The sequence below is a fragment of the Wickerhamomyces anomalus genome (assembly GCF_001661255.1).
Source record: "Wickerhamomyces anomalus NRRL Y-366-8 unplaced genomic scaffold WICANscaffold_4, whole genome shotgun sequence".
Taxonomy (NCBI): domain Eukaryota; kingdom Fungi; phylum Ascomycota; class Saccharomycetes; order Phaffomycetales; family Wickerhamomycetaceae; genus Hansenula; species Hansenula anomala.
Genome location: NW_017567113.1, coordinates 1,844,750 through 1,871,127, shown reverse-complemented (window position 1 = coordinate 1,871,127; position 26,378 = coordinate 1,844,750). Strand labels below are relative to the sequence as shown.

The 26,378-nt window shown below is 32.4% G+C and overlaps 15 protein-coding genes across 15 annotated transcripts; 10 read left to right on the top strand and 5 right to left on the bottom strand.

Moving 5' to 3' along the window:
- Positions 1-352: 352 nt before the first annotated feature.
- Positions 353-2,074, top strand: WICANDRAFT_31774 (ferric reductase family protein; the record flags this gene model as incomplete). The annotated part of the gene is made up of 1 exon (XM_019181879.1): positions 353-2,074. The coding sequence occupies one exon, from the start codon at positions 353-355 to the stop codon at positions 2,072-2,074; it is 1,722 nt and encodes a 573-aa protein (XP_019038594.1).
- Positions 2,075-2,094: 20 nt separating this feature from the next.
- On the bottom strand, positions 2,095-2,745 carry ARC18 (Arc18p; the record flags this gene model as incomplete). Its single annotated transcript, XM_019183628.1, has 3 exons — positions 2,095-2,567; positions 2,630-2,681; positions 2,740-2,745. The coding sequence occupies 3 exons, from the start codon at positions 2,743-2,745 to the stop codon at positions 2,095-2,097; spliced, it is 531 nt and encodes a 176-aa protein (XP_019038593.1).
- Positions 2,746-4,487: 1,742 nt separating this feature from the next.
- ROM2 (Rho family guanine nucleotide exchange factor ROM2) lies at positions 4,488-7,862 on the top strand (the record flags this gene model as incomplete). Its single annotated transcript, XM_019182769.1, has 2 exons — positions 4,488-4,954; positions 5,036-7,862. 2 exons carry the CDS (start codon positions 4,488-4,490, stop codon positions 7,479-7,481), a joined length of 2,913 nt encoding a protein of 970 aa, XP_019038592.1. The 3' UTR covers positions 7,482-7,862.
- A 94-nt stretch (positions 7,863-7,956) lies between these two features.
- On the top strand, positions 7,957-8,958 carry ELO3 (fatty acid elongase ELO3; the record flags this gene model as incomplete). Its single annotated transcript, XM_019182584.1, has 1 exon — positions 7,957-8,958. A coding segment is annotated over exon 1 (954 nt), but the record flags the coding sequence as incomplete, so codon positions are not given.
- A 739-nt stretch (positions 8,959-9,697) lies between these two features.
- Positions 9,698-10,582, top strand: STP3 (Stp3p; the record flags this gene model as incomplete). The annotated part of the gene is made up of 1 exon (XM_019184971.1): positions 9,698-10,582. One exon carries the CDS (start codon positions 9,698-9,700, stop codon positions 10,580-10,582), a length of 885 nt encoding a protein of 294 aa, XP_019038590.1.
- Positions 10,583-12,464: 1,882 nt separating this feature from the next.
- Positions 12,465-13,250, top strand: WICANDRAFT_79902 (uncharacterized protein; the record flags this gene model as incomplete). The annotated part of the gene is made up of 1 exon (XM_019184970.1): positions 12,465-13,250. The coding sequence occupies one exon, from the start codon at positions 12,465-12,467 to the stop codon at positions 13,248-13,250; it is 786 nt and encodes a 261-aa protein (XP_019038589.1).
- Positions 13,251-13,499: 249 nt separating this feature from the next.
- MIC10 (Mic10p) lies at positions 13,500-13,811 on the bottom strand (the record flags this gene model as incomplete). The annotated part of the gene is made up of 2 exons (XM_019181858.1): positions 13,500-13,694; positions 13,749-13,811. 2 exons carry the CDS (start codon positions 13,809-13,811, stop codon positions 13,500-13,502), a joined length of 258 nt encoding a protein of 85 aa, XP_019038588.1.
- Positions 13,812-14,274: 463 nt separating this feature from the next.
- Positions 14,275-16,296, top strand: PRD1 (metalloendopeptidase; the record flags this gene model as incomplete). The annotated part of the gene is made up of 2 exons (XM_019185815.1): positions 14,275-15,508; positions 15,548-16,296. The coding sequence occupies 2 exons, from the start codon at positions 14,275-14,277 to the stop codon at positions 16,294-16,296; spliced, it is 1,983 nt and encodes a 660-aa protein (XP_019038587.1).
- Positions 16,297-16,658: 362 nt separating this feature from the next.
- On the top strand, positions 16,659-17,168 carry WICANDRAFT_32790 (uncharacterized protein; the record flags this gene model as incomplete). The annotated part of the gene is made up of 1 exon (XM_019182005.1): positions 16,659-17,168. The coding sequence occupies one exon, from the start codon at positions 16,659-16,661 to the stop codon at positions 17,166-17,168; it is 510 nt and encodes a 169-aa protein (XP_019038586.1).
- A 19-nt stretch (positions 17,169-17,187) lies between these two features.
- WICANDRAFT_84953 (uncharacterized protein) lies at positions 17,188-18,384 on the bottom strand (the record flags this gene model as incomplete). Its single annotated transcript, XM_019185814.1, has 2 exons — positions 17,188-18,182; positions 18,210-18,384. The coding sequence occupies 2 exons, from the start codon at positions 18,382-18,384 to the stop codon at positions 17,188-17,190; spliced, it is 1,170 nt and encodes a 389-aa protein (XP_019038585.1).
- Positions 18,385-18,874: 490 nt separating this feature from the next.
- Positions 18,875-19,875, top strand: WICANDRAFT_84952 (uncharacterized protein; the record flags this gene model as incomplete). Its single annotated transcript, XM_019185813.1, has 2 exons — positions 18,875-18,942; positions 19,005-19,875. The coding sequence occupies 2 exons, from the start codon at positions 18,875-18,877 to the stop codon at positions 19,873-19,875; spliced, it is 939 nt and encodes a 312-aa protein (XP_019038584.1).
- Positions 19,876-20,154: 279 nt separating this feature from the next.
- Positions 20,155-21,306, top strand: MRPL35 (mitochondrial 54S ribosomal protein mL38; the record flags this gene model as incomplete). Its single annotated transcript, XM_019183627.1, has 1 exon — positions 20,155-21,306. One exon carries the CDS (start codon positions 20,155-20,157, stop codon positions 21,304-21,306), a length of 1,152 nt encoding a protein of 383 aa, XP_019038583.1.
- Positions 21,307-21,571: 265 nt separating this feature from the next.
- On the bottom strand, positions 21,572-22,049 carry TIM11 (F1F0 ATP synthase subunit e; the record flags this gene model as incomplete). Its single annotated transcript, XM_019184969.1, has 2 exons — positions 21,572-21,874; positions 22,035-22,049. The coding sequence occupies 2 exons, from the start codon at positions 22,047-22,049 to the stop codon at positions 21,572-21,574; spliced, it is 318 nt and encodes a 105-aa protein (XP_019038582.1).
- Positions 22,050-22,309: 260 nt separating this feature from the next.
- Positions 22,310-23,332, top strand: PTC7 (type 2C protein phosphatase PTC7; the record flags this gene model as incomplete). The annotated part of the gene is made up of 2 exons (XM_019185812.1): positions 22,310-22,334; positions 22,389-23,332. 2 exons carry the CDS (start codon positions 22,310-22,312, stop codon positions 23,330-23,332), a joined length of 969 nt encoding a protein of 322 aa, XP_019038581.1.
- Positions 23,333-23,350: 18 nt separating this feature from the next.
- On the bottom strand, positions 23,351-26,277 carry NMD2 (Nmd2p; the record flags this gene model as incomplete). The annotated part of the gene is made up of 2 exons (XM_019183626.1): positions 23,351-26,206; positions 26,269-26,277. 2 exons carry the CDS (start codon positions 26,275-26,277, stop codon positions 23,351-23,353), a joined length of 2,865 nt encoding a protein of 954 aa, XP_019038580.1.
- Positions 26,278-26,378: the final 101 nt, after the last annotated feature.

Here is a 26,378-nt window from a genome sequence, read left to right as displayed (position 1 = left end):
CCTTCTAGGACCCTTTACCTTATACCCACTTCCCATACTCACCATGAAACACATACTCCTACTACTCCTCTTCCTCCGGCTCTCATTAGCTGAATCACTAAAGGGCACATTTGACAAAATCATTGTGTTTTCATGCCAATCTGCACTACAACAATATAAATTCCAATGTCATGAGGATTTAGCATGGGTGTGTACTTGTGGATATGAACCGATGATTGGATCCATGGCTCAGTGTGTTGATGCTTATTATTCACCCTCTTGGGGTAAAAAAGGTGATGGGTTAAAAAGTTTAAGGGAAGGTTGTTTGAAATATGGACATGTTGAAATTGATGAAGTTGAATTACAAAGAATAATGGAAAATTCTACATTATTTTTAGAAAAAGCTAGTGATGGGCTTCCAAGGTTTGATCCAAATGGTGTTAAATATGCTCCAATATTACCAATAAGGAATGATGTATTGGGGAAAGTTAAAGATTATAAGGCTTTTTTAGGAAATTTTGATATTTCTCAACATTATGGGATTTTAATAAATATTTATTGGATTATTATATTAATATGGTTTGGTGTTTGGAATAGGTTGAAATTAAATTCAATAAATAATAAAATCATTGGTGAATCAGTGAATTTCATTAGGTCTCATATCAGTCTAAATATGCTTTTCCAAAGACATTTCCAACCATTCCAATTAGGTTATGGATTCACTTCATTATTACCATCAGGTCCAGAATCCCTAGTTCTTGGTGTTTATTTTGCTCTCAATACCATTTTCCTAATCATTGGTTATGATATCTATACGGATAATTCAATTTTTGGTCCAAATACTTTAGCACAATTTGTTCGTTACATTTCTGATAGATCTGGTGTACTATCATTTGCTCATATCCCACTAGTCATTGTTTTCGCTGGTAGAAACAACATATTGATCAATTTGAGTAAATTACCATATAGTTCATTTATGATTTTCCATAAATGGACTGCAAGAGTAATGTTTATTGATGCTTTTATTCATAGTATTGGATATTTGGAAATCATATTGGAGAGTAAATCATTAGATGATTTCAAAACAAAGAGATATTTACAATGGGGAACTGCAGCTACTCTAATAGGTGGTGTTATCCTAGTACAAGCTATTCATAATCTTAGAGTTTATCACTATGAATGTTTTTTATTACTACATATTATATTCGGCGCGGGGTTTTTAGCAACATGTTGGAAACATGTTGAAACTTTTGGTTGGTATGACTGGATACTGAGTGCATGTGTACTATGGGCAAGTGATCGAATAATGAGAATTTTCAAATTATGGAAATTTGGTTGTCCCAAGGCTAAATTACAATTTATATCTGATGAAACTTTTAAAGTTTGTGTTAAAAGACCATATAATTGGAAACCATTCCCTGGATGTTTTGTTTATATTCATTTTATAACATGGTCAACTTTTTGGCAATCACATCCATTCACTATAGTGGATTCAATATTGGAGGATGAAATGGTTACAATTTATATAAAGGCCAAGGATGGGCTGACTAAAAAAATACTGGAGAAAATTGGAACTGAACCATATGAGATGAGAGTTTCATTAGAAGGTCCATATGGTAATAAATCACCATTGGAATCATATCAAAATGCAATGTTAATTGCCGGTGGGAATGGTATTCCAGGTCCATATTATCATGCTATTGAATTGGCAAGAAAACCATTATTATTAAAACAGAGAATAAAATTGATTTGGATTATAAGGAAAATTGAATCATTACAATGGTTTGAACAAGAATTGATGAAATTATCAAATTTAAACATTGAATGTGATATTTACATTACCAGAAATTTCAATCCTGAATTGGTTGAATTAATACCATTAACAAAACAATTTTCACCATTTGTTAGGTTGTTCTCTGGAAGGGCAAATACAACTAAAGTTTTACAAGATGAATTTTTGAATGCTCAAGGTTCAATCGGAATAGTTACATGTGGACCTTCAATAATGTGTGATGATATTAGATCATTTGTGAGTGGGAATTTAAATTCATGCCCATATAGAGTGGATTTATTTGAAGAATTACAAGTGTGGTGATCAATAATAGAACGTTTCATTTATAAACTCTTATTCATAAATCTTCTTCTTGTAAATGCTAACCAATATTTTGAAGGGTGTAATTGATCTTCTTTATAAATTCTCTCTATCAATCTTGCACTTAATTCTTGACGGAACTGTGTTAAATAACCTTTATATAAATCATATTCATTTCTATCTCTTGGGGCTAGGTATAATGAATTTAATGGGAAATTAGCATCTCCAGGTATAGCAAAATGGTCCAAGGATAGATTTGTCAAGATTTTATGAGCTTCATTCTTAGGAGTATTGATAGTTATTTTGGATAAACAATCACTAACAAATAATATACCATAAATTAAAACACGATCAGCTGGGCCTTTAATTTCAAAATTTTTGAAGAATGAATTTGCTCTGAAAAGATCCAAGATTTCATCAATTATATCATAGTCACCATCTGCAGGGTATGCAGGGCCTCTGAATTTAGTTTTCAATGGGGAAAGGGCAAAGTTACCTTATAGAAAAGAATAGTTAGTACTTGTGGATTGTGGTTCATATTATCTAGTCACTACTTACCAACTAGTCTTTCGTTTGAAGCTGGATCTGAGAGGAAAGTTGAGTGGTAGGCCTTGGGTTGTTAGCATGGGGTCCTTTTTCTGCATTGTAATTGAATCTATAATACTCACTGGCATCTTGTGATGTTGTTCTAATCCATTAAATTGTTATATACCCAGCTTAATCTATTAACGTTCTTCACCTCCTTTTGATTGAATAGAGATCCGACCACCTCGGATATCTATACCACAGAACGCATTCGCGGCAGTCAGCCAAGGCACAATCTCAGTTTGGCAAACCCAAAAACCATCAATTCACATTAATAGCTAAACAAACACTAGCAACAACAACTCCAAATCATTGTTCAAAAGACACTGAGCTGAATAAGGACAGAGCACAGAGCATACTCCATCAGGAATCAAGATACACTAGCACAGCGCCTTTTAGTTGTTTCCCCTGGCGTGTTTTTCTAGTTTTTGCTGGTGGTTGTCGGTTAAATTTCATTTACAGAAAGAGCAGCTGAATTGGCAACAAAAACATCCATCCAACAATTGTCAGATCAAAAGATCCTTAAAGATCCCTTTGAATAGGCTCTGATATCAAAGCTGTTACCATAGAAATCCATCAATTCCGCTATTACCCAATTAGTGCGTGAGATCCATCATTTGTTTGTTGACTGTTTTTTTTACCCTTCGCCTTGATTTATTTTTGGGCCACCATTGTATCCTAAAAAAACACCAAACAACAACAACAAGAACTGAAAACCAGGAAAGCGGCTTACTTCTAATCAGAGAATATCAAGTGTGATAAAACTCAATCTTTACCAATTCCAAATTTATCAATTGAAACAAATATAAAAGTGTTTGCAAGGATTTGAAATCTTACAAATATGTCCGGTCAAAGAGATTTGACTCGTGATGAATTATTCAATGACATCTTTGGTTCTAGACGACCGGAAGAGAGCCTCAATCAATCCCCAGTTGATGAGTTTAGGTTTGATAACACTACATCTGATCAAGGTCAACATCATACATTAGATCCTGCAAGATCAAGATCTTCAAATGAGGTACCTCCATCTCAAGAGTTTCAAAATAGATTGAATTTGAATAATGGTGCTCCACCTTCTGCTCAACAACATATACCTCATCCATATAGACCAGTGCCTCAAGGTCAATTCCAAAATCATGTGCAGCGACCAGAACACCAACCACATCTATTACCACCTCATCATATACAGACTCAACAACGTCCAAGTTCTCCTGGTCGTAAACCTCCACCTGAATCCCCAATTCATCATGAAGGTGGACTGAATATTCATAATGAGAATGTTGGACAAAGACCACAGCCTCAGCCTCAACAACCACTTCATCATATTCCACCAGGTATTGTTCCAAGTCATAGAGAACCTCAACATCAACAACAACAGAATAGAGCTACTGCTGCTCGTTTGCAACCCATCACAACTACCGACCCATCAAGTGCTCCAATATCTTCACGTTATCAACAATCTCCAACAATGTCTAAATATTCAAACAGATCACCTATCTTACAACAGGGTATAAATCTTTTGACTAGAAATTCAAGAACAGTGACATCTCCAGTGTTGCCCACCTCACCTCAGTTCAATAATAACAATGCTTCCTCATCTTTTAATAATGGACCAATTAATAATAATAATCACAATTCTAATAGCACTAATAATAATTTCAACTCTGGAAGATCAATGTCACTAAATTCTTCAACTATTAGAAATTTCATGAGTTCTGATAATTCAAACAAACATCATTCAAAAGAATTTCCAAGGAAAAGTGCAAGTGGTCGTGTAATCCCACAAAAATTTGATATGAATAATAATTCCTCTTCATCATCATCTTCTTCAATGGGACTTGGTTTGAAAACAAGAAGTTTATCATCAATTGCAAAAGCTAGAAGAGTTTCATCATCTGCTTCATTAAACTCTCAAAGAATTTCAAGTCAAACAAGTTTATCTTCAAGAACTATAGTGACTACATCTTCAAGACCACCACAAGTTTATCCAGCTTTATTATCACGCGTTGCTACTTTATTTAAAAGAACAATTATTTTGGCTCAATATAATAAGGATGGGTTAGAATATAGAGATGCATTTACAGGTTCTGATGCAGTTGATGTTATATCTCATATCATTAGAACCACTGATAGAAATTTGGCATTATTATTGGGGCGTGCCTTGGATGCTCAAAAATTCTTCCATGATGTAACTTATGAACATCGTTTAAGAGATTCAAATCGTGAAATTTATCAATTTGATGAAGTTTTCTTGAATACAACTTCTCCAAATGCTTCCAACCAAAATTTACAACATATGTCAACTCCTGAATTCATTCAAAGAAATGGTTCAGTTTCAAGTGAATCAACATTACAACCAAATACAACTGGGAATAATAGTGGAGCTCCTGGATCTCCAGCTTTAGATGCTGATCAACAACATAATGTTAATGGTGTTTTCACTTTGTTGACTGAATGTTATTCCCCAACTTGTACTCGTGAGGCTCTTTGTTATAGTATTGCATGTCCAAGAAGATTGGAACAACAAGCTAGATTGAATATGAAACCTCAAGGTGGGTTGAAAAGAAATGAATCTCATTTATCATTACATGAAGAAGAAGAAAAGAAACAATTATGGTCTCATACTGTTCCTAAACAATTATTGGAAAGTCTTGATAAGAAAGAAGTTAAAAGACAAGAATTGATTTATGAAGTTATTGCTACTGAAAGAACATTTGTGAGAAATTTGGAATATCTAAGAGATTATTGGATTAGACCATTAAGAGAATCAAATATAATTCCAATTCATGAACGTGAAAAATTCATTAGAACTGTTTTTTTCAATGTTATTGATATTTTAAACGTTGCTGTTAGATTCAGAGATGCATTGATTAGAAGACAACAATTGAAACCTGTTGTACAAAACATTGGTGATATTTTCCTGGAATTTATTCCATTTTTTGAACCTTTTGTTTCTTATAATGCTGGTCAATGTTTTGCTAAATATGAATTAGAAAGACAAAAAGCTGCAAACCCATTATTCGCAAGATTTATTGAAGAAACTGAAAGATTACCAGAATCTAATAGATTAAACATTAGTTCATATTTATCACAGGCAACAACCCGTACAGTTAGATATAATTTGTTGTTGAAAGATATCATCAAATGTACTAAAGAAGAATCAATTGATTTACCTGATTTAACAAAAGCTTCAGATTTAATTTTGAAATTATTGGAAAGAATTAATGTTAAAGTTGGTAAAGCTGAAGATCGTCATGCATTAATTTTGTTGAAACAAAGATTAGTTTTCAGACCAGGTGAATATGTTGATTTGAAATTAGGTTCAGAACAACGGAAAATCATATATACTGCACCTTTGAAGAAGAGAAATCAAGATAAAGATAATCAAGGTGATATTCAAGTTTATTTATTAGATCATTTATTATTATTTGTTCGTGTTAAAGTGATCAATAAAAGGGAACAACATAAAGTTTATCAACGTCCTATCCCATTACCATTATTATATATTAGTGCAAGTGAAGAAATGCCATCATTAAGACCATATACAAGAAAAGCTGGTGCTTATGCTCATGTTTTGAATCATCCTTCAAGAAGTGATACTAAATTTCCAATTTCATTTGCTTATATTGGTCGTAGAGGTTATGATTTAACATTATATGGTGCAACAAATAGTGCACAAGATTCATTAATTTCAATAATTGAACAACAACAAAATAAGATTAGAGAAAAAAATGATATTTTCACTTTAACTCCATTAGCTGAAAGATTTTTTGATATTTCAAATAGAATTAATTGTCTTGCCCCATGTGATGGTGGTAGAAGATTATTATATGGTACTGATTCTGGAGTCTTCATGAGTGAGATTAAGACAAGAGGTAATCAAAGAGTTGTTTCTAAACCAGTTAGAATCATTTCAAAAGTTAATGTTACACAATTGGAGATTTTAGAAGAATATCAAACTTTATTAGCATTAGCTGATAAGAAATTATATGCATGGCCATTAGAATTATTAACAGTTCAAGATAAGAAAACTGGTAAAGAATTAATGTCACATGTCTCTTTTTTCAAAGTTGGTGTTTGTGGTGGTAAAATTTTAGTTGTTGCAGCTAAATCTGATTTAATCAGAGTTTTCGAACCAACAGATCCATTTTCTAAAAAAATGAGTAAGAAAAAATTTAAAAATGAAACAAGAGAATTCCATTTTAATTCAGAACCTGTTTCTATATCATTTTTGAAAACAAGATTAATTGTTGGATGTACTAAAGGTTTTGAAATTGTTTCATTAAATGATGGTAAGAATGAAGCTATCTTGGATCCAGCTGATACTTCATTGGATTTTATTATTAATAAAGAAGGTTTAAAACCATTGGCAATTCATAGAATTAGTTCCAACTTTTTGTTATCATATTCAGATTTTTCATTTTATATTAATAAAAATGGATGGAGAACAAGATCAGATTTCATGATTAATTGGGAAGGTATTCCTCAAGCATTTGCATTATGGTATCCATATTTATTAGCATTTGAACCAAATTTCATTGAGATTCGTAATGTTGAAACTGGTGAATTATTAAGAGTTATAGTTGGTGAAAATATCAGATTATTACACACAGGGTCACAAGAAATTTTATATGCTTATGAAGATGAACGTGGATATGATGTTGTTGCATCTTTAGATTTCTGGGATAAGACAAATAAAAAGACAACTACAGTGAATGATACAAATACTGTGGGACATGCAAGTTCATCATCTAATGTGTCATCATCATCTGGTATGAGTCCTGCATTAAGTGAGATTAAAGAAGTTGACGAAGGAAAGAAATGAGAGATCTCTATTGATTGAATATAGTATTATAATTATGAATTTATATGATTGTTTTTTTGAACTAATATTGTATCGGAATCTCGTTTAGTTTATTGGTTCCAAATGTTCCGAGGAGCTAATAGCTGAAAGCCGATTAACCCCAGCCAATTGAAACTAACGTCTTGGTGCCCTGCGAGTAGAGACTCAACGAAATGACTGTTGAGTAGGGCTTAACTGTTAGACAAACACAATCGAAAACATCTCATCATATCACTAATCACAATTCATTTCCATCATGTCAAATCTAGTTTCCCATTTAAAGATCGCCCATCTTTTAAGCAGTTTTGTTGACATTTTAAATGAAATGCGCGAAAAATTTTTTTTTTCCTCAACAAATTCATGAACAAAAAAAAAAAAACCTCGAGAACGAAAAGAAAAAAAAAAATCAAAACAAATATTTATAATCTCCTATTCATCTCTTAGACCCTGTTTTTTTTTTCAACCTTTGGTTCTTTGATCGTTGTACCTTCACTTTCCTTTCAAGATGTCAGCAGTGGAACAAATCTTGGGAACCATCCAAGAGAAAACCCCATATTATTTAAATCTAATCAATTCAAATACTCCAAATTTTATTAATGTTGAAATTCCAAATATTGAAACACCATTTGGATTAAAATTATGGCCAGTTTTCAATGAATTTGTTTCCCATTTAACATTTGGTAAATTTATCCCATCAGAATTCCAATATATTGAAAATGAAACATTTATGAGTAGTAATAAAGAAGTTTTCATTGGAATTTTAATTTATTATTTTATAATTACAATTGGTCAATTGATTTTCAAAAAATTATCACCATTAAAATTACAATTTTTATTCCAATTGCATAATTTGTTTTTAACAACAGCTTCATTAACTTTATTGTTGTTATTAATTGAACAAATTTCACCAATTTTAATTAATCATGGTATTTTTTATGCAATTTGTTCACCAAATTCATGGAATCAAAAATTAGTTACAATTTATTATTTGAATTATTTGACTAAATTTGTTGAATTTATTGATACTTATTTCCTTGTTGTTAAAAAGAAGAAGATTATCTTTTTGCATAGTTATCATCATGGTGCTACAGCTTTATTATGTTTTATTCAATTAGGTGGTGCAACTTCAGTTAGTTGGGTTCCAATCTTATTAAACTTGGCTGTTCATGTTGTTATGTATTGGTATTATTTCTTGGCTTCAAGAGGTATTAGAGTTTGGTGGAAACAATGGATTACCACTTTTCAAATTTTACAATTTGTCTTGGATTTAGGATTTGTTTATTTCTCAACTTATACTTTTTATGCTGAGAAATACTCAAGAGAATGGGGTATTTACATTCCAAACAATGGTACTTGTTTTGGTACACCATTTGCAGCAGGTACTGGATGTGCAATCTTGTCAAGTTATTTGTTGTTATTTATTGCATTTTATATCAAGACTTATAAATCTGATAAAAAACCAAAATCTAAAAAGAATTGAAGGATGCATCAATAGAGGGGTGAGTATACATATTCCTCTTAATATTCCCTAAGATAAAGTCATATCAATAGTTTTTAGATGTGTATTTTAATGTATTGAGATTATACTTATAAAAAATAATAGTCACGTGACTATATATATTACATAATATATTACATAATACTAATTATCGGTACCGCCACTCTGAGGCCCCCTTTTTAATTTTTTCACTCGATTCGATCGGATGAGTTTTAAAAACAGCAGCCATTTGTTGACATGTATTGACGACAGATTTTAATTATCCGTAGCATCCAGAAGGGAGGATCAAGAGCTGGGCAACGTTGGGATTCAACGTAGAAGTGGTAGATAATAGTGGTGTTTATTCTACTCAACTGTCATTATATTTGAGCTGATCTCTGGCTATCTACCCCATAGAATTCATGTTCTTATTTCCATTTGGTGATGGATATTTGTGGAATTAAATTGTCATAGGCTACGGCTGATTGAAACCGAGCGAAATTAAAATGCTCGGAGTGGTGACACCGAGTAGAGGATAGAAAGAGCAAGGCTAATGGTGTGATTGAGTGAGTGAAATACACATGCTCACTCAGCCGTTTACCGATGGATGTTTAGGTTGACAGAGTGTGGGAATGGAGGATGAGGTTGTTGTGGGTGGTATATATACGGTGAAGGGTCCTGGAGGATTAAAGAAGAAGTTGATGGTGTTGATGTTGATAAAATGGTGCAACAGATGAACAACAATAACAAAATGTTTGCAACTACTTCACCTCCCTTGAGCAACAGCAGTTCCACTATAATACTGCCTTTACCCAAGTTGAATAGTCCAACAATCAATCAATACAATCCTCCTCATATTCATCATCACAATTCATTATGGGATTATAAATTCACAGCTACTACATCATCATCTACTGAGAATAACTCTTCAACAACATCACCTTCACCTCCTCCAGTTAGTGATCCACAATTACATTCAAATTATACTTTACAAACCCCAATACCTCAACAACCTTTATTATTACCTTCAATAGCAACATTACCACCTGCAACTAACAATTCCTCAAATTATATATCCCCATCAATAACACCACCTTCAAGTCGATCACAATCATTACCAACATCCAAGATCATTAAACCTCAACGTAAAAAGAAACAATGTCCCGAATGTCATTTATTTTTTTCAAATTTATCAACTCATAAATCAATTCACCTAACTCCAGAGAATAGACCATACTTGTGCAAGATTTGTGGTCGAGGTTTTGCGAGATCAAATGATCTCTTCCGTCATAATAAACGTCATTGGAAAGAAACTGGATCATCTCAAGGTGCTTTCAAATGCCCTTTCAGTTCAGTTTTATATTCAAATACAACTGGGTTGAAATTAAGAGAAACTCCATGTCATCCAACTGGGATATTCAGTAGGTGTGATACTTATAAAAATCATTTAAAAGCTTTACATTTTGAATATCCTCCAGGTACAAAAAAGAAAAATAGAATGGATGTTGGTGGGAATTGTAAAAAATGTGGTAAATTTTTTGAAAATGTTGAAGTTTGGTTAAATACTCATGTGGAGAATAATGAGTGTGGTTGGCATTTTGAGTAAATGGTCTGGGATCATTGCTTATAGAATATAAGGGAAAAGGTTTGATACATCTTGGGATTGATACATATTTATTATTATGGTTATGAAGTTATGAATACATGGAAAGGCAAAAGAATATTTTAATTGGAGTGTAGATGCATTATAACTTTGTAGATTTGTGATACTTTTGATTATAACGTGACCAGTCCAAAGGAGTTGGTATATATGGTGTCAAACATGATAAACAAGTGATCAAAGACAGGAGTTCATACTGGTACTTCTTGATCAAAGACAATCAGAACAAAGAGATATTCGCATATAAGTGCCCATTATATACTTGATCAATTTTCATCACAAATCTTTAGCTAATACTCTTGGTATGAACCTTATCCTTTAACGAGATACAAGGCCTCAGATATCCATAGTTCTAATCATGTTGAACTGTAGTGGATCAACTTTAATAATAGTTGTAGTTGTTTGATAACTGGTTGTGCCAACCAACTGTTGAAGATCTCATAATCAATCTAATTATATTACTTAAACAGGAAATGTAATTGATCTAGAGGAACAAGGATATAGTTAACATGCGAGCAAGGAGAAGATATAAACAAGTAGCTTCTAACCAAGAGTTATACTAGTTAATTGAAGCTATTCATGTTCTTGATTCTTTCTCTCCCATCGGCTTTAAATCTTCAAATTGTTCAAATTCAATCAATTTCGCAAAAAATTATAACCAAAAATCACAAATTTCCGCAAAAAATGCTATTTAAAGCAACGCCAAAAACGCCAAAAAAAGACGTTGAAAAAAAAAAGATGCCATTTTTTTTCGCCACGGCAAATTGCAGTGACGACAATTTGAATAATTTTGCTTTTGGACCAATAAATTGAAGAAAAGAAGGGATGAGGTAGCAAAGTTATTATGCGTCAACATGAACAAATCCTTTCCAAAGAAATTATCGAATGTTTCCTCTCTCTCTCTCGTAATTTAATTGCCCGAAATGTAGGTACGATGGGTTGTGTTGAAGTTAACTCTATAGGCATATATCCGGTGCTTCTTTTGCTTTAGGTTTCTGGTGGACAGAAAGTTTGGAGAGAGATTTTTTTTGTGGGTCTGCCTAGCGTTGAAAGGAGAAGGCGTTTTTACTTCCTGCCCAAAGAGGGCTCCAGGCAGAGAGCCTCCGCTTGGTCTTCTGGGCAGGGGGAAGGCAAAAGAAGCCCAGTGGGAGGAAGATCTAGAACCTTGAATCTTGGATATGGCTACATGGTTGTGCTTTTGAAAGTAATTAGGAGTACATCAGTAACTACGAGTGTCCAGTATGAATAAATTGGTTTCAGATAAAAAATTGAAGAACATAATAAAACCATACAATATTTTAACCCTACAAAGTCATATACTTCAATAGAATCATACTCTTTGATTCTTCTTCTCTATAGATCTCTCTCTACTTTTGAATCTCTCTATTTATCAGTGAAGAGTGGCGAAAAAAGACGTTATTCTTCCCGATCTGGCAACTCTCGTCATGCGCACGGCTGCAGAAAAAGAACATAAAAAATTTTAGAGTTTGCGCCCATTTTCGCGGAGGAAAACCTGCTTCACTCACAAGACCCAACGCACTAAAAGACGATGGTGGTGAAGAGGTTGTGAAGTGAATGATTTGAAGAACTTGTCCATGAACCATTCACTTTTAGACTGTCTAGTATTCCATATATCAAATACAATTTACTGTTAACGTTATCTGTTACAGAATCACTGAGTATCAGATCAATCATTATCAGATCAGAAATATTTCAATCAAGTTATAATCAAGAAAGAGGCTGATGAACAATATAGAGATCAAGTTTATAAGCTACAAAGAATAAGATAATACAACACAGAACTCACAAGCCGCCATAGTATCCCATAATGTCTGATTTAACAAGGTCTTTAACCAAAGTGAAGTCCAAATTAAGCTCAAGATTCAAGAATACCGCCAATGGAAATGATGAATCAAATTGTAATGAATCACAAGAAGATCAACTATTAGCTATGAAATATGATGATTTTGAGAAACAAGTGGATAATAATCCAAGTCAAGAAATGAGAACTTCCAAATCATTCACAAGTCTGAATAATATCGTTGAAGTGGAAGAAAGTGAACCAAATCAAGTTGATGACAAGTTATTGCCGCCAGTAACTCTTGATCCAAATACTCAACCATTATCACCATCATCTACATCAATAAACCAAATGAGTATATCAAATTCATCACCAGTGAAAACTTCATCGTTACAAGAGAAGGAATTTTCATTTTTACAACAACAACAAAATTCATCAAATCCAACTTCACCAATAAATTCAAACATGCTTAGAAATAGACATGATTCAATAATAGATCCATTAAACACTGGACTAATCAATGAAAAATTGAATTCACAAATCCTATCACCTCAACCTTCTTCAATTTCAACAACAACAATCTCCTCATTAAATAATACCAGAAGAAAATCTTCAAATATTTCAAATGCTTCATTAGTACAACAACCAATAACGCCAACTAATGAGGTTTCCATTAACCAATTTCAATTACAACAAGAAAATTTAGAATTTGCAGATGCAATGGCCCTAAGTATATTAGATAAAGTCGATGAGAATATTAAGATTGAACAAGAAAATCAAAATTGTTCAAATATTGATGAATGGACAATATGATATATCATTTCTACTCTTCATTCACTTCTCACCGAACTGGACTTTGGGGGATTTGCTTTCAATTCATTTGCTATCAAGACAATTTTTGCATTATTATTTTTTCCACATACCCTAGCATACTTTGCATATATATATAATAAATATAACGAAATTCATGATCTAAATACTATTTGTACTACACCCATCTAAAAAGAATATCCACCCATATATATATATTATTATTTTTATTATTGTTTATGCAAAATTCTCTCAAGCTTTAACTGTTCTTAGGCCAGCATTTGAACGAAAGATAGCATCACCTTCAGCATAACCTCTACCTAGACCGAAACCAACACCCATCCAGACAGGGAAGGCACGACGTTTGAATAAAAGAACTGATGCTAAAACACCAACACCAAAACCTAAACCAGTTTTAACAATTGTGTTTGAAAGGACAACATCCCACTAAAAGAAAGAGTTAGAATCTAAAAAAGCCAGGAGAAAAGCTGAGTCACATACTTTATCATTCAAGATGTTTTGTGAAGGGGTTGGAACGACCTGTTGTTGTTTTACTTCAGACATCTATAGATAGGTTAGCTTTTGATCTAATAAACTCAGGAAAGAATTAACCAAAAAACACGTGGAAAAAAAGCCATGTAATCTTCGGTATCTCAATTCTCCCTTGGGATAATCCATTCCTCACTCACATTTCTTTATGATGGTGTTTATTCTATATTCTCCAATATTCCTGACTCTATTCGCTCCTCGACGATTCAAAGTGTTTTAATTCGCCTGAAAAAAAAATAGGCCTGCACAACTTTCGCGAACGCGTTCTCACACTTGTGCCGTGTTTTTAGATCGTTAAGATAGCTCAAGAAATTGAATTTGAACAAGTCATTAACTATTGAAAAAAACATATTCAATTCAATTGTCAATGCTCATAGCTCCTCAATTGAGATACTCTACTGCTGCTAAAGTCTTAATAACATCTGCAATTGCCTACCAAGTTATCCCTAAAGTGTTCAAATCCTACTACTCTACAATCATGTTAGTGCCACCTCAAGCTCCACCTTCTTGGAACCATACTCCAGAACAAATTTTGAAAGAGACCGAATCATATATCACAAATGGTAAACAATTACATGACAAGATTGGTGCAATTGATCAACCAACAATTGAAAATTCTTTCAAACCATTTGCTGAATTTGATAATGAAAATGCTGGTATTTCAAATATCTTGACATTTTATCAACATGTTTCAGCTTCAAAAGAATTAAGAGATGCCTCCACGGAAGCTGAACAGAAAATCAGAGATTTTAGTATTGAACAAGGTTCAAGAGAAGATTTGTATAAAGTTTTCAATAAGTTATTCAATGAAACTAAAAATTATGATTCATTAACTGATGAAACTAAAAAATATATTAAAGAGATTAATGATGGGTTTAAAAGAAATGGGTTAGCATTACCATTGGAACAAAGAGAAAAAATTAAAGAGATTCAAAAAAAATTATCAAATCTAAGTTTAGAATTTGGTAAAAATTTAGGTGAACAACAAGAATTTTTATTATTTACCAAGGAAGAATTAGATGGTGTTCCAAAAGATGTTATTGATCAATTTGAAAAAATTACTGATGATTCCGGTGAGGAAAAATTGAAAATGACTTTTAAATATCCAGATATTTTCCCTGTTTTAAAATATGCTAAAAATGAAAATACTCGTAAATTAGCATTTGTTGGTGATCAAAATAAAGTCCCACAAAATGAACCTTTATTACAAGAAGCTGTTAAATTAAGAACTGAATTAGCTAAAACTTTGGGTTATAAAACATTTGCTGATTATATCTTGGAGAAAAAAATGGCCAAGAATTCAGAAACTGTTTTATCATTCTTGGATGATTTACAAAAAAAATTAACTCCATTAGCTTTAAAAGAACGTGAACAATTATTATCTTTGAAAAATAAAGATTTAAAAGAGAAAGGTTTAGAGCAATCTGATCAATATTATGTTTGGGATCATCGTTTTTATGATACTTTATTATTAGAACAACAATATAAAGTTGATCAACAAAAAATTGCAGAATATTTCCCAATGGAGTCAACAATTTCTAAAATGTTGAAAATTTTTGAAAAATTGATGAATTTAAAATTTATTGAATCAATTGATGAAAAATCAGTCTGGCATCAAGATGTTAAACAATTTGCAGTTTGGAATACAGATGATGGTGAATCATCACCAAAATTTGTTGGTTGGTTATATTTTGATTTACATCCAAGGGATGGTTAATATGGTCATGCTGCCAATTTCGGTTTAATCCCAGGTTTTAATAAAACCGATGATTCAAGACAATATCCAGTAACTGCATTAGTTTGTAATTTTTCCAAACCAACAAAGGATAAACCATCATTATTAAAACATGATGAAGTTACAACTTTTTTCCATGAATTAGGTCATGGTATTCATGATTTAGTTGGGAAAACTGAATATGCAGAATTCCATGGTCCTTCTGGTTGTTCATGGGATTTTGTCGAGGCTCCTTCTCAAATGTTGGAATATTGGACTTGGTCAAAAGATGAATTACGTGAATTATCTTCACATTATGAAACTGGTGCCAAAATTGATGATGAATTAATTGATTCTTTAATCCGTTCAAAACATGTTAATGGTGGGTTGTTTAACCTAAGACAATTACATTTCGGCTTATTTGATATGACTTTACATTCAATTAATCCAGATACTGATATTGCTAAATTTTGGAATGAATCAAGAGAAAAAATTGCGTTAGTTAGTAGTGGTGGCGTGGAAACTAAAGGTTTCAACTCTTTTAATCATATTATGGGTGGTTATCAAGCAGGTTATTATGGTTATTTATGGTCTCAAGTCTTTGCTGCTGATATTTATTATACTAAATTCAAATCAAACCCAATGGATACTAAAGTTGGTGTTGAATATAGAGATATTATCTTGGCTAGAGGTGGTTCTAAAGAGGAGAATGATAATTTAAAAGAGTTGCTAGGTAGAGAACCAAATAATGAAGCATTTTCCAAAGAATTGGGATTAAATGCTTGAATGTTTTAATACGAATTGTTAAATGATTTTTGTATTTTGTAGCTGTTTATTATGGTGTGTCCCCTAAACAACAAACGAATTCGCGACCCCAAAAAATCTCAAAACACCAAAAGTTCAATTCTTCACCCCAGAAAACAACCATATCAGTTTGAATAAGAGAGTTTTAGAGCAACATGAATGACAAGATCATACCTATAGAATCCGAGGAACTGATAATGTCAACCTCTACACCAATTCAATCAAAATTCCCAGAAAAAGATGGCTCAAATCTGATAGAAATCGATTCTTCTCAACTATATTACTCACAGCAACAAGGTCCAATACTAAGGTCAAATCAAAGAATGGTTAGATCATTATTGTACATGGGACAATTATTAAACTTGAAAAAGGTCAAATCTGATTCACAAAATGATTTCTTGGTGAATTCACTAGAGACTATAACTTCATTAATGGATAATGTTTATTTGATTACAAAATTTGGTATTGGACAAAATTCAAAGTTTTTATCCAAGATTGGTTCAAATGCAAGTAAAGTTTGGTTCGTAACTTTATTAATCACAATAAGAAAGATAATTAAAGATTTAATCAGGTTGTATAATTTGAAAACACAAGTTTGGAAAGAGATTAAATTTTGTGAGATGGAACAATTGCACAATCCTTTAGCTAAATTGATACTTGAGAAATATGAATTAAAATTGCAAGATATACAAAATGATATACTTGGTGGTGCTTTAGAGCTAGTTGGAAGTTTAAATGATTTGTTTTTCGTCTCTATTGAGATTTTCAAATTGAAAGTGCCCCGTTGGATAGAGAAATTGATTGGTTTTATATCTGCAGCTATGATGATTTATAGAATGTCCAAAAGATCATAAACTACATTTGATAAGCCAGTCATTTATTCATTAATGATTCTCTAAAACATTGTAGAGCTTCTTTATCTTCCCTTGAAATCCATCTTGAGCATTCTTCAACATCATCTGTATACAAACATTTTTTCGTAAAATCAGCATAATGGAACCCATTACATTCTTTACCCAGATAACCTCCTGTACATACCCAAATATATCTTCCTCTTGTCTTGGGGTCTTTGAAACTTCTTCTTAAATCCATTTGATTCCCACATCTTGAACACATTGGTAAATTCTCTTGAAATTTTGGTAAATAATGTCTATAAGTTAAATTCATTCGAATCGTCCCTGAAATTTCATGTGGTGTGAATTCAGTTGTAGCTGGAATACAATGTTTATATTCTTCTTGAAAGCCGGCATGCATGATAAATAAGGTATTGTGTGGTAATGGAATTGCATACATTGTATTAAATTTTGAATTTGGGTCATTATATTGTTTCCGAATTCTGAAATCTCGTGTAGCACCTATTGTAAAAGATGCAATAACACAATGTGGTCCAATGTATGTCATTCTGTCAGAATGCCAATCAAGATTATTTGATTTTGAATTGAATCTATTTGAAACTGCTAAATCACCTCTCCATGGGATATCAGATTGGAATGGTAAACTTGGTCGCTCTTTTAATTCTTTATTAACTTGATCTTCAATCAATAATTGTGTCATTTTCATTGAATCTGAATATCTATCTCTTGACTTGTATTTTTTACCATTATAGTATAATTCATCACTAGTACTTGATCCATAAACTTTAGACATATGATTTGAAACACATTTATTACCAAATAGATAAAACTCTTGCGGTTGAAACCCCTTTTTGTCTTTGATTAATGTTTCAAGTAAGCTATCAGCTAATTCTTTAGGCAAAAAATCATAATGAATAGTTGAATATGGAACTGTTGTTTCTATATCTTCTTTTGAATATAAATAAACTGGTTTATTCACATTTGTTGTGTTACTTGATTTAGCAACTCCTGAATCTTCAGCACCAAATAACTTCTTGATACTTGATTGTTTGGAATGATTGTTTATCTTTCTTCTCTTTGCGTTAGGGAACGATTCAAAAAGAATAGATTCAGCAGTTGGTAATGAACCATCACAGCTTATTAATAGCTCCAATAAAGAGGATTCATCAGCTTCTGGGAATGATAATTTTAAGTGAGAGAGCTTAGCATCTGTCATTATTCAAGAAGACATCCTATTCAACCTCAAATCCACCAAATAATCCGCCTATTTGAACGTAGTTGATTTCGCCATCAATAAGAAAGTTTATAAGTTTGGCGTTTCGACCAAATGCATTCGCGATTCGCGAATGTGTTTTACAATTGAGTTGCCGGCCGTTTACAATATAGGCTATTTAAGCCACCAGAAACGTTCCAAAACGATTTGCTATATTTAAGCTTTTGATGAGCCTAAATATTCTGAATCATCAATTGGATTCAAACTCATTGATTTGATAATTCTTTGCACCAATTACGTGCCAAAATTCAAACTAAATATTGCTTCTAGAAAAATGACGAATCGGTGAACTGTTGCGCCGAAAATGGAATATTTAGCGGCTTTCAACTTGATGATACGTTGGGTATAAATTCAGCAACTGATCCTGAAAAAGTCGAGGAATAACTAACAACCTCTATAAATATTCAATTGAATAGTATAATACAATACCACAATGGTCGAATTGCAAAACTCTACAGCTACAATCACTTTAAACACAGGTGCAAAGATCCCTCAATTAGGGTGAGTATTAAATTAGGTCTTTAACCCCCTTATGAACAATCAATCTAACAATTTCATTATAGTTTGGGTACCTGGAGAAGTACTGAAGGCCAAGCTTACGATGCTGTCTTACATGCCATTAAAGAAACTGGTTATGTTCACATTGATAGTGCAGCTATTTACAAAAACGAAGAGGAAGTTGGTAAAGCTATCAGAGATAGTGGTGTTCCAAGAGAAAAGTTATTCGTCACTACTAAATTATGGGGTACTTACCATAGAAACCCAGAAGCTGCCTTGGATGAATCTTTAAAGAAATTGGGTTTGGACTATGTTGATTTATACTTGATCCATTGGCCAGTTGCTTTCAAAACTGACAACATCAAAGATGGTAACTACCTCACAGTTCCTGAAAAACCAGATGGTGGTAGAGATATTGACATTGATGGTTGGAGTTTTGTAAACACTTGGGAGTTAGTTCAAAAATTACCAGAAACTGGTAAAACTAAAGCTGTTGGTGTTTCAAATTTCTCAATTAACAATTTGAAAGAATTATTAGCTGCTCCAACTACTAAAGTTGTTCCAGCTGCTAACCAAATTGAAGTTCACCCATTATTACCACAAACTGAATTAATTGAATTTGCTAAATCAAAAGGTATTGTTACTGAAGCTTATTCTCCACTAGGTTCATTAGATTCGCCATTATTCACCAACAAAACTTTATTAGAAGTTGCCAAATCTTATGATGTTTCAGTTGCTCAATTATTAATCAACTGGGCTTTGAAAAGAGGTTATGTCGTTTTACCAAAATCTGTCAACACTGAAAGAATTGATGCAAACTTTAAAGTTTTCGATTTGAAAGATGAAGATTTTGAAAAAGTCAGTGATTTAGTTAAAGCTGAAGGTGAACAAAGATTTGTTAAACCAGACTGGTCACCATTCCCAGTCTTTGAATGATTTATTTTTTACTGATATCTGACTATCTCAGTTTTATAGATTAGAATTAAACAGCTTTTAACGATCTATTAGATGTAGAAATCGAGATTTGTATTCAAAAGTCTATACTAGTTAAATTATTGACCCTTACAAAGTGACAGATAATGCTGCCCCAAAACCAATTTGGCGTGGCCCTTTTCAAAATTATTTTCGACCAAAGATTTTTTTCAGCGAATTAAACTGAAAAACCATGAAAGACATAAAGAAAGAGTGAGTTTTTTGGAATATCAACAGTTCAAGATGCTACGCTCAAATGCTTTCAAGTCTTCCAAAAGACTATTGGCTACTGTTTCAGAATCCAAAATCCCATTAGGTGGTAATAAATCATGGGCCAAACCAACTCAACAATCTGAAAGTTTAAACATTCATGATCCATCAATTAGAAAGACTGTTTTGAATGGTGTTTCAAGTCACGGTCCAGCTTCTTTAAAATCATCAAGAGGTAAAGCTAAATACATTTCACCACTAGGTATAAATGAAGCTTTCAACGCTGCTTATGATGTCTTGAAGGCTAAAGCTGAGGAAACTTATAAAGAAATTGAAGAAATAGATCAACAAATTGCCCAAAACCCTGAATCTAAAGAATTAAAAGATTTAAAAAATAAAAAATTAGTACAAGCTGAAATCAATAATCCAGAAGTTCAATATAATTTTCAATATAGTGATAGAGTGGAAAATAACCCAAAACTAATTGATTATAATCAACCAGTTTATAGAGAATTGAAAAAAAAACATTGGGAAGAATATGGTCAAATGTTAACAATGCAAAGATTAGAACAATTAGGATGTATTCCAGATACTCTACCAACTTTGGATCCAAAAGCTGAAGTCTCAGTCAAATTTTTAAATCATACTTCAATTAATAGATGGATTGAACCAGGTACTTTATTATCATCAAATGCAACAACTTATCCACCATCAATTAAAATCCAAGAATTTGAAAATGTTGATCCTTCAAAACAATTATATACCATCTTATTAGTTAACCCAGATGTTCCAGATTTGGAAAATGATAGTTTTAAAACTCATTTACAATGGGGTTTAACAAATGTTAAACTTTCATTTAATGAAAATTTCATAAGTCCTGAAAAATTATTAAAGGATCAAACAATAACAGAATTGATTGATTATTTACCACCTGTTCCAGAGAAAAACATTCCAAAACAAAGATTTATTACATGGGTTTTCAGACAACCAAATGAAATTAGTGAAAAGATTACTGAAAGAGATTTCAATATTAGATCATATGTTGAAGCAAATCAATTACAACCAATTGGTGCACATGTTTGGAGAAGTGCTTGGGATACTAATGTTCCACATGTTAGAGAATTATACGGTCTACCAAAAGGTACTGTTTACCATAGAGTTCGTGCACCAATTCCTCAAAATTAGAGAATATTATGATTGGAAAATCCTGTAAATATATGAAATAAACGTTTAAAGCTACTATGTTGTAACATATTAATAGAATCATGATATAACAAGGAAATAAAAACACATCTAATAAAAGTCATTTACTCCGCAGTTTCTTCTCTTTTTTTTTGTATATATATGTGTGATGTATGCTTTTTTCAAAAGGATTTAACGAACATCAAGTTCATTGGAATATTCAATACACAGTGCTTTCTTCTCTCATTCTCTCCCCTTTTAAAAGTTTTTAATTTTTAGCCTTTTCTAAGTTTTCAACAGCTGACAAGATAACTTTAGCGAAATCTAATTTATCATCATCCAAGTTGATTTCAGCTGGAGAAGAAGAAGCTGGAGCAGAGGTGACAGCTTCAGCTTTTTTTGGTTGAGATTTGTTTTTCAATTCAGCAAATTTTTCTTTAGCTTCCAAAATTAAAGCTTCTTTCTTTGCATAAACTCTAGCTTCTTCAGCCTTGGTGGCAGCTGATTTCAAAGAGTAAGTGTGATAAGCACCGTAGAAAACACCAGCAGCTAAAGCTGAGTATCTAAAAACCTATAAATTGGTTAGTATTCAATTGTCCGTATCAAGAACTCAGGATGTTCTACTCTTGTTATACTGGGGCCAACTAGGCCAATTGACCACCAAATTTGACACACCAAAAAGCCATCAAGTAGATCCATTCTTCATTCATAATTAACAATGTCCAACATACGTTAACAGTAGACATCTTTTCGTTCAGTTGCAATATGCTGATCTGATTCTTATTTTCCTTTATTCATGATTTTTGCAACTTTTGATTCGCTTCTCGATGGAAATTTGAAAAATCCAAGGATTTACCCGGGGAACGCCCACAAGAACAGAGAATTTCCAGATTGGGATGTTTTTGTGGCTTTTCTTGCGAAGAGCTTATAACGGTTTTTTTAATAGGAGTCCAGTATTAAATCCAATATTGAAGCCATTAAAGTCATCGAAGAAGTTGCTAAAATCATGTTTTGTCGTCCATTGAGAAGAAGTGCGTATATCTTCATAGTTATATTAGGAATCATCTTAGCTTACATTAGTACAGGTGCCATAAATCTTAAACCAAGATCTGTCAAGTCATCATCAAGAAGATTCTCAACTTCCTCCTTCTCTGCAAACCCTTCATCAACCGGATCAGACATCCCTTATAAATATAATATAGCAGTCGCTTATCAGCCGAAGGAAAGAGATGAAAATAAGTTTGTGAATCAGTTCTTCAAGTTCAAAAAAGTTGATTCCCCAACTGGTGAAGATAATTATTTTATTGCACAAAGATCCCAAGATCAAGTAGCCGTTGGTGTTGCGGATGGTGTTGGTGGCTGGGCTGAATTAGGATATGACTCAAGTGCTATATCGAGAGAATTATGTAAAGCTATTGAAAAAGGTTATTTACAAGCCAAAGATCAAGATGGGTCTTCATATCCACAGTATTTATTAGATGAAGCTTTTAAAACCATAAAGAAGGAACAAATTGTAAAAGTTGGTGGTACAACTGCATGCCTTGGTGCTTTCCAACCAGATGGAATACTAAGAGTGGCAAATTTAGGTGATTCATGGTGTGGGATCTTTAGAGAAAATAAATTAATCGCAGAGACAAAAGTTCAAACTCATGGATTCAATACTCCATATCAACTAGCTATAATTCCAAAAGAATTATTGGAAAAACAAGATAACAGATTTATAATGGATAAGCCATTGGATGCAGATGAATACGAATTCAAAGTTATGCAAAATGATATTGTTCTTTTCGCTACAGATGGTGTTATTGATAACATTGATATTAAAGATATTGAATTATTCTTGAAGGATAATCAAGATAAAGATCTTTCAACAATATCAAAGACATTTGTCAAAGAAGTTAACAAATTGAGTGTTGATGAAAATTTCCCATCTGTTTTCAGCCAAGAGCTGTCAAAATTAACTGGACAATTTTACACTGGTGGTAAAGAAGATGACATTACCGTTGTCTTTGTCAAAGTTGATCAATAGTGAATGCAAACCAACGATCTAATCGTCATCATCAAATTTAGCTTGTAGGATATATTTGTTAATTTGTTCCTTTTGATTCTTTCTGCGTCTTTCCTCTTCAACGACATTACTAGCAAATTTGATATTTGTTGGCAACTCAAGATTTTTCGTGGCAATAGATTTACCATTCTTTGTAACTAATGTGAATGGAATCTTGCCTCCTGTTGGTTTGGATGATATTTTCTCTTGAGCAACCAAGTCTTCAGCTTTGTTACCTTTAATATTTTGAGGTAATTCCAAGACAGTCTTGCTTGTCTTTGTTGAATTCATACTTTCGAAGACCATTCTTTTGAATTCCCTTTCTAATGCTTCTTCAATCTTACGTTCTTCTTCCTCTTGTAATTTACGTTCATAAGCCTCATAACTTAATTGGGTGGACTCGTCATCATCAGTAGCACCAGTTTCAGGGTTTAACAAATCATCACTATTCAATTGGTCATCAACTTGTTCATCTTCATCTTCATCATATTCTTCAATATCATCAGCATCTTCTTCATCATCCTCATCCTCCTCAGCTTCATCAGCTTGTGGACCGCCTTTAGCTTTTATAATCTCATTCATTCTCTCAACAGCTTGTTTCAAATCAACAGCTCTTTCAAATTTAACTTGTTCAAAAGTATTAACCACTTTAAATTCACAATCTTTTGGTAATGGCGCCTCTTTAGTATAAATATAATAATCAAAATATTTCAAAAAGATTGTAATCTTTGCACTAATATCTTTTTTCCTTAATTCAATATTTTGTAAAATTGTGCAAACCATATGAACTCTGAAATAATCATCTGGAGGATCTAATTCACAATATCTATTTGGAGCTGGATTATTATACTGATGACCAAATGTAACAATCTTGTATAATAAATCATGAATCAACCCTATACTTATAATTTTTCTTTCATGGATTTCTGAAATGTATTTACAATGAGCAACTCTAATTCTATTGTATCTATAATCATTGATCTCTAATCCTCTGATAATTTGTTCCAAAATGGTGTCAACAACATAGATCTTGAAATCAGGTCTTAGATTCCTCAAGACGTGAGATAAAGCAGGAATGTTTTCATAATTTATCTTCTCTGGTTTGGTGAATAACGATCTTAATGTTTCCAAATTATCAACATCATCAAAATCAGCATTCCTTATAATAACGGAAATTTGTTTAATAGTTGATTCTTTTAATTCACTTCTTATTAAAGTTTTCAAAAAAGCTTGTTGGGGTTTCAAGGTTTTGCTTTTACTTTGAATAGATTTGATTGATGGTGGTCTTAGGACTAAAAACAAATTTGAAATGGCCATTTTGTTATTGATTGTTAATTTGTCATTTTTCCTTTTTGCTTGTAATAATTCTAGCATTTCCTCCATTAATTTTTCATGTTCTGATAACAAATATTTCCCACTAATTTCAAAGAAAATACTTAGAATCTCAATATTATTTGGTGTTGTTAAATTCAAAATCAAACTTCTGATCTTGTGGAAAACAACATGTTCTGGAATGAGACCAAACTTTATCATCTCACAGAAGAACATTATATTTTTAAAATTTAAACCATTATGATAAATTTGTGATCTGAAACCTTGGTCCAAATATTGTAATAATTGATCTTTCAAATCATCTAAATGAGGTTCACAAGTTTTCAAAAACCTTGCATAAACTTTAGCTCTTCCAATATCTTTACTAATGGTGAATTGCTTGAATAATCTGTTTTTAGAAGCTTTACTAACCAATCCTTGTTTCCAGAATTCTAAAGCAGCATCATCTATATCTTTTATAGTACTTGCAGTTTCTAATTGAACCAAAAAATCATTCATTTCTTTACCTTTAGTACTATCAGATTCTTGGGTGGCTTGATCAATCAATTCTTGTGGGATTTCTGGGAACACTTGGTAAAATCTACGATCTTCATCATTAGACCAAATACCTGAATCTTTGTTGACAATAACAGATTCCACGGCACTTGATTTTTTATCTTCTTCTTCAAATGATGGTGCAGTTAAACCAAACGTTGGGACCAATACTTCGATTGCAGCTTTGAATCTATCAAAAATATCAGTAGCCTTTTGAATTTCAACCTCCATTTCTTCAACTGTTCTACCAGTTCTAATTTGAGCTTTATATCTCTTATTTTTCAAATTATTCAAGAAATTGTGTAGATCTTTAGTTCTATGAACAATAACTTCAGAGTATGATTTTAAAGTTGAGTTAATTTCTTCATTAGTTTCAACAAGCGTTGGGAATCTTTTAACAAATGATGTTGCTATTGAAACTGTAAGACCAACCTTCATTTTATAACTTAAAGATTCTTTCAAAATAGCTAAAGTAAGTGATTCTTTTTTCTGAGCTCTTGCAATTAAAAATGTTGGAAGGGGATCAACATATTTATATGAATCAAAGATACCGACAGATTCAAACTCCACTAGTAAACGTATAAGTGTCTTAACTTTTGAAATACGTTCTTTCTCTTCTTTTTCATCTAATTCAGCCTTTGGAGATCCAATATTGGACAACATCCATCCTAATAATTGAGGAGTAAACTCTTTGTTGAATCTTTGATGTAGAGCACTGATTATTTCAACGGCTGGAGGGACATCAACAGACTTGGTACATTTCAATAAACCCTCTTGAGATGAAATGATGATTTCAGACAAATATTTGGTTAATGATAATGTCTTGATATCTTTCAACACTGAATCCTGGTTATCCTTATTAATAGAAGTTTTCAATTTCTTGATGAAGGCATTGTTTTTCTTCAAACTTGTATCCAAGTTTGTTGGACTATCTTCAAGCTCATCATTCCAGGCGCTCAAGTTGAGCTTGTAAAGTTCGTTCTTTCGCTCCTTTAGACACATAATAGTTAGTCATTCTGGTCAAATAATGTATTTGCTAGCTTCAAACTCACTTCATCCATTTTCACAAAACCATCAACTGCGGAATTGAACGAGCTCTTTTACTAGTTTTGAATATTGGACAAATTCAATGTTTTTATCGTTTCAATTTTTGTTTTCGGTT